Source organism: Octopus bimaculoides, chromosome 1 (assembly GCF_046866305.1).
Source record: "Octopus bimaculoides isolate indiv1 chromosome 1, ASM4686630v1, whole genome shotgun sequence".
NCBI lineage: Eukaryota > Metazoa > Mollusca > Cephalopoda > Octopoda > Octopodidae > Octopus > Octopus bimaculoides.
Genome location: NC_142928.1, coordinates 154812046 through 154826106, shown reverse-complemented (window position 1 = coordinate 154826106; position 14061 = coordinate 154812046). Strand labels below are relative to the sequence as shown.

The 14061-nt window shown below is 38.7% G+C and overlaps 1 protein-coding gene across 1 annotated transcript in view; it reads right to left on the bottom strand.

Moving 5' to 3' along the window:
* The window catches only part of LOC106875832 (TBC1 domain family member 31), a 46936-nt gene extending 41861 nt beyond the window's left edge, over positions 1–5075 (bottom strand). Inside the window, exon 1 of the mRNA XM_014924117.3 lies at positions 4889–5075. Within this exon, the coding sequence (XP_014779603.1) occupies positions 4889–4965 (77 nt within the window). The 5' untranslated portion in view covers positions 4966–5075. The remainder of the gene's footprint in view (positions 1–4888) is intronic.
* Between the last annotated feature and the right edge of the window lie 8986 nt (positions 5076–14061).

The window sequence follows — 14061 nt, the reverse complement described above, 5'->3', positions numbered from 1 at the left end:
CTTCCAGACCCTTCTCCTCCATGCTGGTCATTTTCTGGGCAACCACTTAGCTCTGATCCTGAAGTCACTAACTACTAGTCTATGTTGTGGGGTACATTCTTCACTTGGGAAGGTTTTGGCATTTACAAGCAGCCATCTTTCCCTTTTTCTGGCGAGGATGTAGTCAATTTGGCTAGTGTGTCTGCCAGAATGGTAGGTGACTGGCAGGTTTCCTGACGATAGTATTGCAAACCATAAGGTCATTTGCATTGCAGAACTCCAGCAGCCTGGTTCCCTCCTCATTGCGGGAACCAAAACTATAGCTTCCATGTACGCCATGAAAGCCCCCTGTATGTTGTCCAACATGTCCATTGAAGTCACCAGCAACAAAGAGAAGGTCCCTGTCATTCGTCAACGAGGCAGTCTGCAAGAGGGTGTCATAAAATCGGTCTTTCTGTCCTTCGCGTGGCTTTTTTCAGTTTCCTTCTGCCAAATCCATTGACAAGGCTTCGGTTGGCCCAAGGTTATAGCAGAAGACACTTGCCAAAGGTGTCATGCAGTGGGATGGAACCCGGAACGATGTGGTTGGGAAACCAGCTTCTTACCACACAGCCACACCTATGAAATGATAGCACTCACTACAATTGTAGAGTAATGATTACATATGGCAGCAATTTGGTGTCAGGGTTACTCTAGGTTTTGTGGTCACATACCACCCTTTCAGGCCACCTGTTGTCACTTGTTTGCATTATGATTATAACAATAATAATAATGATGTGTATATCTGCAGCTATATATATATATATATAAATCAAGTAGTCTCTAAAGATAATTTCAAACAATATTGTCTTATTGTACAAAGTTAAAATTCAGGGTAATCAAGAAGATTATTAAGAATGAAATTTTAACAAAAGGATAAAACTTCTATGAATATTATGAGTATATACCAAAATTTTTTTACCACAATAGAGGGAGGAAAAGAAAGTTGCAAAGAAAATAGTTTAATATTTATTTACTTATTACCTATCTAAATATTAACTTATTATATGGTTTCTATAAAGATTGATCAATTGGATTTACCTGGTACCTAATAATGGACCAACCAAGGTTAAAAAACATGTTAATTGTATACTGATTTAATTAAATTGAACTATTTTAAGTTGTTGAGTATTACCTTATATAGGCTGAGTGTACAATATGTATAAATATTAAACTATTTCTGAATAATTTCTTTTCCTCCCGCTATTGTGGTAAAAGTTTGGTATATACTCAAAAGTATCCATAAATTTCTATTCTTTTGTTAATATATTCTTCTTAATAACCCTCTGAATAGCCATAAACTTTATCTGTATACAATATAGCAACATTGTTTTAAAACATTTAACTATAGTACTACATGATAAGACTTCCCCTGTTTCATTATCAATGGTTTGCTAGTGGGCGACCCCACTTAGTTGTCAGTCAACATCTTGTTTTAAGATTTCCTTTACCAAATCTCATGATTTTTATGACTATACCAACTATGATTTCTGTCTGCTCTCTCAGTCCTACCCCTAACAGATGATGCCCTTTATTCTCTCAGCCTTAGATATACAAGGTTTATGATAAACTAGTCTATAAATTAAAACTGACCCCATAAAAACAAATAAAATCAGTGACAGGCAGAGTTTTCTTGACAATTTATTTATTAACTTCTATGTTGTAGTAGAGGCAACATGTTCTTTGTCTATCTCCTTAACTTCTTGGAGATTTTAGGTATAATTATACTAATATGTCCATCTGTTCTAATTTAATTAAATTCTATGTCATTGTGCAGCTGAAGATTGCTTTGCATTTTAAATTGATGTAATGATTACAATGTTCAATTAAATGAAGTTGCATGAAACGATTGTACTGCATTACCTCTGGATATCCTTGTTACTTATTTTGATTTTAATCACCTTATCACCTTACTTTGAAATTGTATGGATAATACCACACTAAATTCTGGTGCCTCAACTTAAGTACCATATTCACCTGAATCTATATATGTGTGTGTGTGTGTGTGTGTGTTCAATCTCATGCGGACGTCTCTCGCATAGTTCTGCAAATTATATTGCTATGACGATCACATTGAAGAGTTGCGGACAATTACGTAAGTGGTAACAATGAAACCGGTCTGTGATTAATCTTTATATTTTATATCTTTTCATTTGTCTTGCTCGCTTACGTTCTGGTGTTTGCTGAATTTTCTTGAGAACAATCTCCTCTTAGTGGTCAGACCATAGGTGGTCTACTTCTAGCATAATGGATGTCCACTTAGTAGTCATCCCTCTTATATGTATGTAATATAATTTTTCTGAATCTTCAGATTTTTCAATATGCTAGGCCACTGGTTTTAAATTAATATTAATTAAATTAATACTCAATTCTTCACTTTTATATATATATTATCTTCGAAACGTCTAGTTAGAATAGAGGCAGCTAATGAATAATTCCAAGTGGCTTTCTGTTTTCCTATGTGTTCGTTCCGTTGTCTGTAGTTCATTGTTCTAACGTCCTGTACCCTGATATGCATCTATATACACATGTAGATGTAAGTATATACATATATGTGTGTATACATGCATATATATTCTTAGTATTATATGCACACACACATGCAAGCATGGTTGTGGTTAAGAAGCTTGCTTCCCACCAACATGGTTTCATTCTCTGTTTCCTCCTGCAACTAGGGAAAGTGTTCTCTCCTATAACTGGGCTTTGCGACTGTATTCACATATGTATGTATGTATAACGCACGTGCATGTGTTTGTGGCTCCTTGTCTTCACACTGCATAATAGTTGTAAATGTGTCATTGCCATACAAGTGGTGTCACTCATTTCCAGTGTTTCACACAAACATGTCAGGGTATAGAGAAATATTACTATCTTGATAACAGATGAGGATTGGTTACAGAAAAAACTACCTGGTCAAAGGTGGAAAAGCAGATGTCAAAAGGATGATGATGATAATGTGTGTGTGTGTATAACACCATTCAAGAAACAAGATTTAAATTCAAGCAGCTATTAGTTTCATGCCTTGGAAGAGACAATGGTCAAGCCTGCTTGTATAGTGTGCCATGTATTTCTTGGTAGTCACTCAATCTCAAAATACAATATGTCTGCTCTCTGAGAAAACTCTGACCAGAGTTGACCTGGGGTTAAACAACAACACCACTGTTACATATTATACCGAAAGGCAGAGCAAGAAAATTTTATGATGTGCAATAAAATACCTTACAACATTTAGTTACAGCTTTTTACGTTCTGAGCTCAAATTCCTCTGCAGTCAACTTTGCTTTTGATACTTTTGGGAGTGATAAAATAAGTACCAGTCAAGTACCGAAACTGATCTAATTAACTCATCCCTCACCCCACCCACATATACACATACATACGGTTTTGTGGCAGTTAGAAATTTTAGAATTAGGAGTAATGTTGTGTTACTGAAAGCTGGATTTCGGGATCCTATCTGTGCGTCATTCTTGTCAATAGTGTCTCTTTACCCAACGCCTCCAGACAATGAGAGCTGTTAAAAAACAGCAGCTCGATTTTTCTGAAATCACACCCTACTGTTTTCCAAAAATGGAAGGACATATTGAGTTATGTAGCCCGAGATAACCTCGTCTGAAAAAAAGCTATTGGTCACTGGTCTAATGAGTTGTTAAACAGCTTCAATTATTGGCTATCATTGTATGGTAAAAACAGTGTTTCGATTATTCGCGGAATGTGAAGGAATCCGAAGAATTGCATCATACGACAAAAATTGTTGATGAATTGCTATTTAATTATGTAATAGCTATTTTCTGTATGCTGTTAATGAGATTTCATTGCCATATAATCATTAATCAGTGACCCTTCATATTATGGCCGTTAACCCTAAAAGTAATATAGAAACCAGAGCAATAGAATACAACAATCACAAATGTCATTAAATTTTCAGAAGAAACAAAGGATAATGCTTCAGATATGTATATTTAACAATGATTTTTATTTTTAAGAATAAAATATGCAATTACTACAGATATATATTTAACAAGAGTAGTATTCTTTAATCCAGTATAGCAGAGATTCCTGTGGAATCAGTTATGCACTTGATCAAACAATACTAAACTTCATAAATAATTATTTGAAAATTAAAGAGAAATGATTGCATATGCAATACTTGAAACTTGGCTCGTGCTCGGTATTTTATTCTTCTGTTATTTTGGCTTGTTTGTATTTTCTCGTGAGTCTAAAGACCATAATTTGAAGGGTGACCCACTAATAAATGTTAAATGTTGGGTATGATAATTTCCAGTGTTTTAATCGTTAGAAATAATAGAGTTAAGTGTGGTGTTTAACGAAAATATTACGGATTAAATTATCAATGTTAAGAATACTTGAGATTGAAGAAATGTTTTGTAGTGAAAGAAATATGTTTTGAGAGAATTTCCACTCGGTTTCGACTCTGAACAGAAATCATATAATTTTACTCACACAAAATTGTATAGGGTAAGACATAAAGATCACAACTTTCTCTAGTCACATAAAATCTGAAGTCTGATGGTCTTATAAAAAAATTAATATTAAAGAAAGACAGAATATAAATCCCAGATAATAAATATATAGACCATGAATCAACTTCGAACCTGAATAGTAAACAACTTCAGTTTATGTTACTTATGTCACACCTCTTATAAAATCAGAAGCCTTGCGATCACTAAATAATTATATATCCTATACTTCTATTTCCATTGCATAGTCTAAGATTCAGTTGAAAAGGATCCATTTATAACTAGAAATATACTGATAGGATATTTCAACGATTAGGTCAAGGCTTACATTAAAATGTCACCTAGCAGAACTTAATTAACGGAAACAGAGAAAGGAAAAATATTTAAATTACCCATCTTGATTTGATGGTGAAGGTTTTCTGTGCCATATTCGCCCATCGCACTTTCTGCAAACATCCAAATATTGCATATTTACAGAATATAATCGACAAATCACAAATTTCAGTTGATTATTTTAGTCATAGCAACATTACCAACAACCTGTCGCAACTTGCCATTTTTAGTTCGTAAACTGGCGCTTTAATATAGTTTATTTCAAGTCATAGCTTCGTATTATAGAATTACATATAATTTAAATCACATAACGTTTAAACAAAAAATATACAATTTAAATATTCGTTTTGGAATATTTTTATATTTAGATGAATATTATGTTCCGAATTTTATTTTGATTACTTTCAGTAAAATGCAACTCCGGGGATAAAACGACGATCTTGTTTAAAAATATAAACAAACATGATGTAAACTTAACGGTCGTCTTGGGTACAGAAAAGTTTTTTCTTTCCGAGTTTCAATTTATACTTGTTGGATTATCAGAGAATACAGGTTTTTATGATTGCATTTTTATGATTGACTTTTTGAACTTAGAATCGCAGTAACCGTGAATAAAATATCAGCTTATGAATTTAATGGCGTGAGTTCAAATCACAGCGTCGCTCTTACCAGTATCCTGGAGTTTAAATCCCGAATTAGAAACATTTTCAAAATGAAAAATAATTTAGCTGATTCCTTTGCGTGTGAAATACGACATACTGCCACAATTGTACCCTACCTCCGATTTTATTTCCTCGTAGCTTTCAGAGAACTAGATAATTTTTTTAATGAAATTTTCTACACATGAAAAAAAAAAAATTTTTTTTAAAGTTGCTAGTCGCACACATTTATAGTGACACCCGTCAAATCTACAAAATGAAACTTAGAAGTTTGAAGAAATTGTGATGTCTTAGTGTATATGTGTGCGTGCCTATAATTTCATTATCAATATTAAATTCCGATGTAATCCTAATATACAACATTTAAAAGTTATTTATAGAAAATTTGGTTAAAAAATACCCAATTTTCCGCAAGTTATGAGGAAACAAAGCCGAATCGTGTGAATTTTTCGAAACTCCTCTACCCACCCAACAAGGAAAATTTTCATAACGAATTTCAATATAATCGTAATCTACACTATCTGAAAAGTATCTGTAGAAATCTTCATTAACAAATATCCATTTTTTTTTAAAGTAATGAGGAAATAAAGTCGATGGGGTACACATGTGGGCGGAGGTAAAGGACATGGACCGCACCCACTTTCGGTTAGTTTTTTTTTTTTTTTTCTGTACAGAAACCCACTTTTTCGACTGCGGAGATTCCGAATCTGAAAACATTAAAAAAAAAAAAAAAAAAAAATCGGCATTTCAAAATTTTAATTACCCCACTTAATTTTTCACTTTTTTCAGAGATTTATTTTTGACAAAATACGTAGAAAAATACTGAGATTATGATTCTGAAAAAAAATTTTGTAAACTTTCAATTTTTCAAAAATAAATAAATAAATAAACATTCACTCCACTCCGCCAGCGCATCTGTGACAGAAAGTGAATATGTTGTTGGGGAGGATCTTTTGGAATTAAGAGAAGTATGTAAAAATTATTATTTTTTTTTTGGTACACACACACGACATCAAAGTGACATAAAAAATTTTTTTTTTCGTTTTTGGTAATTCATATTTAGAAAGTGGATCTTCGGTTTGGCTGTTGTTTCTAGTTTGTCGGACTTTCCGGTTGGAGCGTACTTAAAAATTGAAGATTTTGAAAACCCCAAAAACACGTTTTCAAAATTTTAATTTTCCCTCTCTCCACCCCTCTGGCAAAGGAAAACAAAGAGGGTGGGGGAAATTAAAATTTTCAAAACGTGATTCGTTGTTTGGCTGTGGTTTCTAGCATGTCGAGTTTTCTGTTTAGATACTTATTACGTCTGCTATTTTGAAAAATTGAAATTTTGAATTGCCGATTTTTTCGCAGATTCGGAATCTCCGCAGTCGAAAAGGTGGGTTTCTATAGAAAACGCAGTTAAATTTCTGTATTAAAACCCGGACGATTTTCACAGAGGAAAAACAAAAAAACTTCGGATTTTTTGCGTGGAATCAAGTACACTGACCTCCTAATATGCTGCAAATCCCTTATTTTGGTTCGCAAAAAAGGATGGGGCGAGGAGGGCGCCCCCTCCCAGAATCATTGGAATTTTTTTTTTTTTTTCCGTTGAATGAATTCCTGTGACCTAATATGCTACAAAACCCTTTTGTGGGGTCCGAAAAACGGGGTGGGGTGAGGTGGAAACCTCGGAAATTTCACCCCTACCCCCACTGATCTTTTCACCCGCACGATTTTCACTAAGGAAAAAAAAAAAACCCAAAATCGGCTTTTTTGGCGCGGAATCAAGTACCCTGACCCCCTGATATGCTGCAAATACTTATTTTGGTTCAGAAAAAAGTGGAGCGGTCCGCCTCACCCGCCCCCATTTTATTCGTGCGGATGAAAAGATCAATGGGGGTGGGGGTGAAATTTCCAAGGCTTCTACCTCACCCCGTTTTCGGACCCCAAAAAGGGTTTTGTAACATATTAGGTCACAGGAATTCATTCAACGAAAAAAAATTCCAATGATGCCGGGATGGGGGGGGGGGGGATCCCCCTCGCCCTCCCTTTTTTCCGAACCAAAAAATAAGGGATTTGCAGCATATTAGGAGGTCAGGGTACTTGATTCTTCGCAAAAAATACGATTTTTTTTTTTCTTAGTGAAAATCGTGCGGGTGTTAAAACAGAAATTTAGGAAAAACCCCACCAAAAAATAACCGAAAGGGGGTGCGGTCCATAACCTTTACCTCCGCCCACTTGTGTAGGTGTGCCCAAAATATACGCAGTTAAAAACAGTATAACATTATGAGGAAACAAAGTTTTCATTGGTGTTGAGCACTGAAATATAATTATGCAAATAAATAAATAGAAAGAAGGCCGATTTGCGTAAAAGAATCATTCAATTTACTTTCGTTCTGAAATTTTCTGTTTCTGAGCTTGAAATCCGGGATATCTTCATTAAAATTGGAACACAATTTAATTACAAGGAAACAAACATAGAAAAAACAGGTGGTGAGATTGCAGCAGAAGATTGTGGTGTCGGGTGCACTCCAGAACAAATGGCGTGTTCAGCCGCGCCCTGTAGACGCGACCGCGATGGCGTTGCCGCGGAGAATGGTCAGCAACGCTCGCTGCAGCATCCACCTCACCTCGCGATTTTGCAGAGGAAATTGGCTGTGCGAAACACACACGAGGTCTCGATAGTGACCGGTAGAAACTAATAGCAGCTGGTCAGGCTCCTATACTTATTTATTGTTCTCACTTCTGCGTTACGAGCGGCGATACTTGACTTTGCGTCCGATGTAGCAAGGTTGGAGCCGTAGAACGTGTCGCTGCATGCCGCGTCCAAGATCGGGGATCTGTCGTGCGCACGAGAAGGAGGTTATTCCGTCAGGCCACTAACGCTCCATGCGGTCGAGACTTACTGGCTCCAGTTGAGATGGGAAGCCAGCCGCGCCGAGGTCTCTTCAAATTATGTTATTCAGAACGGCATGTTGGGGGAACCAGCCCGCGCTAAGGCTGCAGAATAATGGATGCAGGCCGAATTCATCGACTACCATCCACAACGGCATTTGTGCAGCTCACACACACACGGGGAACGAGGCGCTGGGTCACTCCGATACGAGTGCATTCATCATTAAAAAGGATACCGGTAGACGAGAAGGGCACTGAATTGAGCCATACGCCGATTTTTGGCTGCATGGCGGAACGGAGGCAAGCGAGGTGACGCTGATCTAAGGATATCTCATTCTACCCGAGGGCAGATTTGCATCTGATATTGACCCAATTACGTTGGACATCTCTTTGCTGAGGGACGACAAGGCCTTTAGCAGTTCAATTGGCAAGAGCTGGTTCCAGTTGCTGGGCCACATCAGGTTCAGCCATCGCGCGGAGTATCTCGCCGATGAGGGTGCGAAATTCATCTGTATTTAAGGACAAATTTCGGCGTCAAATTATAAATGAAACAACATTTGCTTTCGTGAGAGAAATTAATTCTTTGGAACAAACGACAAAAACAACCTGTAACTACTTGTTATTTTGAATATGAGCACTCCACCCACCCCCTCTCAAAAAAGGGAGCAAATACCTATTAAACGACACCCTATTCCTTGGAACCCTTGAATTTTTTTCAGGAAACTTACTTTGGGAAATATTGGCGTTGAGGTTTTATGCCGAATGATTGTGGTTTGTATTCTGAATTTTCATTTTGGAGACTAGGACGGCTCGCTCTTAAAGACACTTATGGTTTCTATTATTCTGTAAGAGGCTAGTATAAATTTTTCGGACCCTTGAGTTTGCCATTCCCCTGCCCAAATCTTGGTAGCCCATCGATCTTCGATAAAGACGTATTCTGTGGTCTCAGCAGTGGGAACGCTTGTGGCTCCGCAGCCCAAAGCCGGAAGCACACAGCGCCCGCAGGTTGGACACTGGTAGCCTGTGATAAAGACCGAGGATGATGTGGTCCAGTGATGTTTGTCTCTTGCGGCTGCGAGGCATAGCCGCCTATCTTCCTCAATGGCAGCTGAAGCAGTGTTGGGGATTGACCTACAGGAATCCCTGTTTGTGGCTGCAGTCTCGAGTTTTCGAGGCTGGATGCCACACCACTTTAGGTTGCCCTTTAGGGTGTCCTTATACCTCAACTTGGGTCTTCCTTGTGCCTTCCTTCAGCTCACCGTACATTAGCTGTCTGAAGATGCGGTGGTCGTTCATTCTGATGCCGTGGCCGATCCAACGTAACTGAGCTTTGGGCAGAAGTGCCTCGACGCTTGAGGACTCTGCTCTGTCTAGAACTTCTTGATTGGAGACTTTGTCCTGCTAGCAGATGCCCATGATTGTGCGCAGTGATCTTGTATGGAACTGTTTGAACAGCTTAATGTGCCGGCGGTATGGAGTCCACGTTTTACAACCATACAGCAGCATGTAGAGAACTACAGCTTTGTATATCTTGAGTTTCGTGGACAGCTGCATGCCTTTCTGTTGTAGTACTTTAACCCTGAGTCTACCGAGTGCTTGACTGGCTTTCTGGATCCTTGATGTGATCACTTTATCCAGTGAACCATCTGCAGAAATAGTGCTGCCTAGGTACCTGAAGCTTTCGACACAGTTCAGCTCAACCCCATCAATGGTGATTGCTGGTTAAGGTTTTTGTTGTATTCGGGACTGCCTGGAGCAGGACCTCCGTTTTCCCAAAGCTGATGGTCAGGCCAAAGAGTCTGGGTGCTTCGGTGAAGCGGTTGACGATGATCCGGAGGTGGCCCGCGAAGAGGGCTTCGAGGATGAGATTTTCCCTGGTCTTTGTTTTGGCAGACAGGTGGCGGAGGTCGAATACGGAGCCATCACTTCGGTACTTGATGTACCCGCCCAGGTCAAGGTTCTTTGTAGCGTGGAGGAGGACCTGCGTGAAGAACAAGTTGAAGAGCACTGGGGCGAGGACACAACTTCGCGTTTTGTTCTGCCCTAAGCGCTCCACAACACCTGCTGGAACGGCCTTCATAGTCGTTGGACCACTTTTGGTCGCGTCCGCCCAGATCAATGCGGCGTATAAAGGTTTATTTATATAGCAAACCCAAAAGTTACACCCTCATAACAGCGTCGCTCGGGGTGGAACCGCGCCCATTTCCTAGCTATGGTATCGTCTGTATCAATTTTTGTAGTATCTTTTATTTTATATTTATTTCAGCTTTTGGACTGCGGCCATGATGGAGCACCGCTGAAAAGGGTTTTAGTTGAATAAATAAGCCCAACTATTTATTTTATCTTTTGAAGTCTGGTACTTATCTTATATCTCTTTTGCCGAACCGCTAAGTTACAGAATCATGAAAAAGCCAGCACCGGTTGTCAAGCAGTGAGAAGGAATACATACTCACACACACACACACACACACACACACACACACACACACACACACACACACACACACACACACACACACACACACACACACATATAGAGAGAGCGAGAGAGAGAAAGAAATGACGACGTCATTGACCATAGCCCCCCACATGAAGCAAAAAAAAATTGTTGGAACATCTCTGAGTGAAACTCTCATGTTCGCAGAAACATGAAAGTTCTTTTCTCTCGTCTCTTAATTCTTTGATTCTTTGAAGCGCACACTCAGCTCATCAGTTAACCAAGTCCTCAAATGCAAAGCTGTGAGACATTGAGTGCTGGTCTCAAACTTTCGGCTCGGTCTACTTCCGAACTTCTGTCTAGATCTTTTGCCAGTATTACACTCAGAGGTTTTGTTGTGTGCAAAACCGAATGGCAGTTTAAGGACAGAACAAGTTGCTTTTCTACCTGTAAACAATGTTGAAATAATTCCAGGTAAGGCCACTGCAAGGGAAATCTGTATAAATTAAATTTAAATCTATTTAAATCTATATAAATTAAATTTAAAGTGTGTATGTGTGTATGTATGTGTGTGTGTGTGTATGTGTATGTGTGTGTGTGTGTGTGTGTGTGCGCGTGTATGTGTGTGTATGTGTGTGTGTACATGTTCTTACGTATATGTATGAGCACCTGTATTTATTGTGATTTAGTAGGGTTATCAACTCGGTGGATTGACGTCAAAGTCAATTTACCATTCATCTTTTCGGGTTCGATTAAAAAATATCAATTAAGGGCGATGGGTTCACAGAACTGTTCGAGGTTTTAGCAAAAATGCCTAGCAATATCTGTTCCAGCTCTTTGCATTCTGATAACAACACCTATGATGATACTGATGCCAGGCTATATCGGTGACTTTTCTCTAAGGTAAGATCAGTGGCGTGAAGAGAGGAGACTTACCTATATATGCAACTACGAATCTTTCTCAAAAAACATATAGCAGATGCATGGTTCATTTTGACCGGCAACGGTCTTTATATATCTAAGACTTGTACTTCTGTAGAAATGGTATTGTGGCAGTTGATGTGTGGAGTTGTCAAAAAGGATGAAAACGAATGCTTGTGTGTGTGTATGTGTGTGTGTGTGTGTGTGTGTGTGTGTGTATGTTTCTGAAAACAAGGTAGCTGGGAGAAGAAACTGTCAGATGTGAATGAAAGTATGAACATTTATTTGGAAAAGGCGTAAGAGATCACTGTAAAGGGGGAGATCAATCTAGTGGTATTACTAGATCAGAAATGAATTATTGTTTGGGGTAGGAAGAAAGAGAAAAAAAGAAAAGAAAAATATTGTTCAATTATTTCCTCTGTGGACTTACAAAATGAACAATTTTTTGGAAGCAGAAGCAGAAGAAGAAGAAGAAGAAGAAGAAGAAGAAGAAGAAGAAGAAGAAGAAGAAGAAGAAGAAGAAGAAGAAGAAGAAGAAGAAGAAGAAGAAGAAGAAGAAACAGTTTTATTTGTTGAATGATTGAATGTCCTTTTATTTGGTGCAGTGTAGGATATATCAGTACAGGGAAGAATATCTCTGATGTTATTACTAGTTCGGATAAGAAATATTGATTGAGGAGGAAAGGGAAGAAAAAGGAAAAGAAAAGAAACATCGTATTCCGTTTGGATTTCAGATTATGCTGTTGGTATGCTGTATGGTATCTAAGAAAGTTCCTGTTTATGTGAGGACTGGAAAAAAGAAATCAATTCTTTGTGTTAAGTCAATGTTTTGAATCCGTGTTTCAGGATTTGTAGAGAAGAATGTATATAACCTGGTGATCTATCGAGTTTAAATTTAATGATATGAATAAAATGATATTAGTAAAAAACCAGATATACGTTGATGTTTTTTGTTCAGTCTTCTTTGTAATATTCTAAATATGTAAGAATGTTGATAGTGTCTGTTCTTAAATTGCTTAGCAGTCAGTTTGTATAGTCAATGCCTTTCGCTTAATGCAAAAAATGTGACGTTAGTTGTGTAGACAACTGATTTCCCCAGTTATTGTTGACTAGGTACATGTTTTGAGAGTGGAAGTATTCTCGTGTTTTGTTGTTGGTTAGGTTCTGGTATTTCAAATTATTTCTTTTCATTTATTATTTATCGATGCTAGTGTGCAAGGGAAAGTTGTCGATGTTAAGTCGCTTATTCTAAATAAATTTGTATAAGTATTTTCCTGTACTTATGTCTAGAGGGAAAGTGAGTTTTAATATGGTGGAGAAATGTTCTGTCTATTGCAGTGCGTACATTTATTGAAAATTAAGCGGTAAACCATGTTTTCTTTCTCTTGCATTTTCTCCAGCCGTGATGTGTATGCTTATGTGATATAATGATTTCTTTGAAATCACTAAATACCAGTGCGTTGTCACATCTATCTATCTATCTATCTGGGGATGGGACTGGGGATGCCGTGGTTAATGATGCGCAGACATGCGCTGAGACTGCGGCATCTCTGGAACTTCATTGACGACGGTGAACAGGTGTGGGCGCCGTTTGTGAGGCACGCCTTCCCGCAGCTCGTCTCACTCACCGAACTGCAAACATGGATCAGGAAGAGACCGAAACTGGGCGAATGGCACCGCGAGTGTCGCCAAGCTCTACAACAGCTCTGCCGTCCGGGATCAAACATGTGCAACTTCCAAACGACCAATGCGTTCTATAGAGGACTAGTGGAGGGGAGGTCTGACGACACTCTCGGGGCAAACCTGGGTGTCGACGAGAAATTCTTAACCCGCCTTTTCAAGACGACGTTCGGGCCGGGGCCTATGGATAATTTCCAGAGATCCCTGGCTTGGCAATGCTATCGAGACGCACTACCAGTTCGAGAGAAGATCTACAGACACGGTTCGAAAACCACCGGACCGACCTGCCCGAGATGCGGTCAGAGCGACGAAACCGTTCTGCACGCACTCGTGCAGTGTCCAGATATTTCAGAGCTGTGGACCTTCGTCGAACGGCTGTTGTCGCGTGTGGGACGAGCCCACTTATCAGCCGAGTCTATCGTGAATATTGTTCCGCCACCTTCCTTTAAACGGGAAGGAAAAACGGTTTTTGTAACACTGATAGCTATGGCAAAAGAATGCGTGTGGTGGACGCGTTTGAAAGGTCTACAAACAAACACTTTCCTCTCTGGTCAGTCCCTCGTCAACTTTTTCAAGTACCACTTGAAAAGGAGGATGAGGATAGAGAGGAAAGTGTTGTCGAATGAAAGTTTCAATAAAAAATGGGTAAATGTGGCAA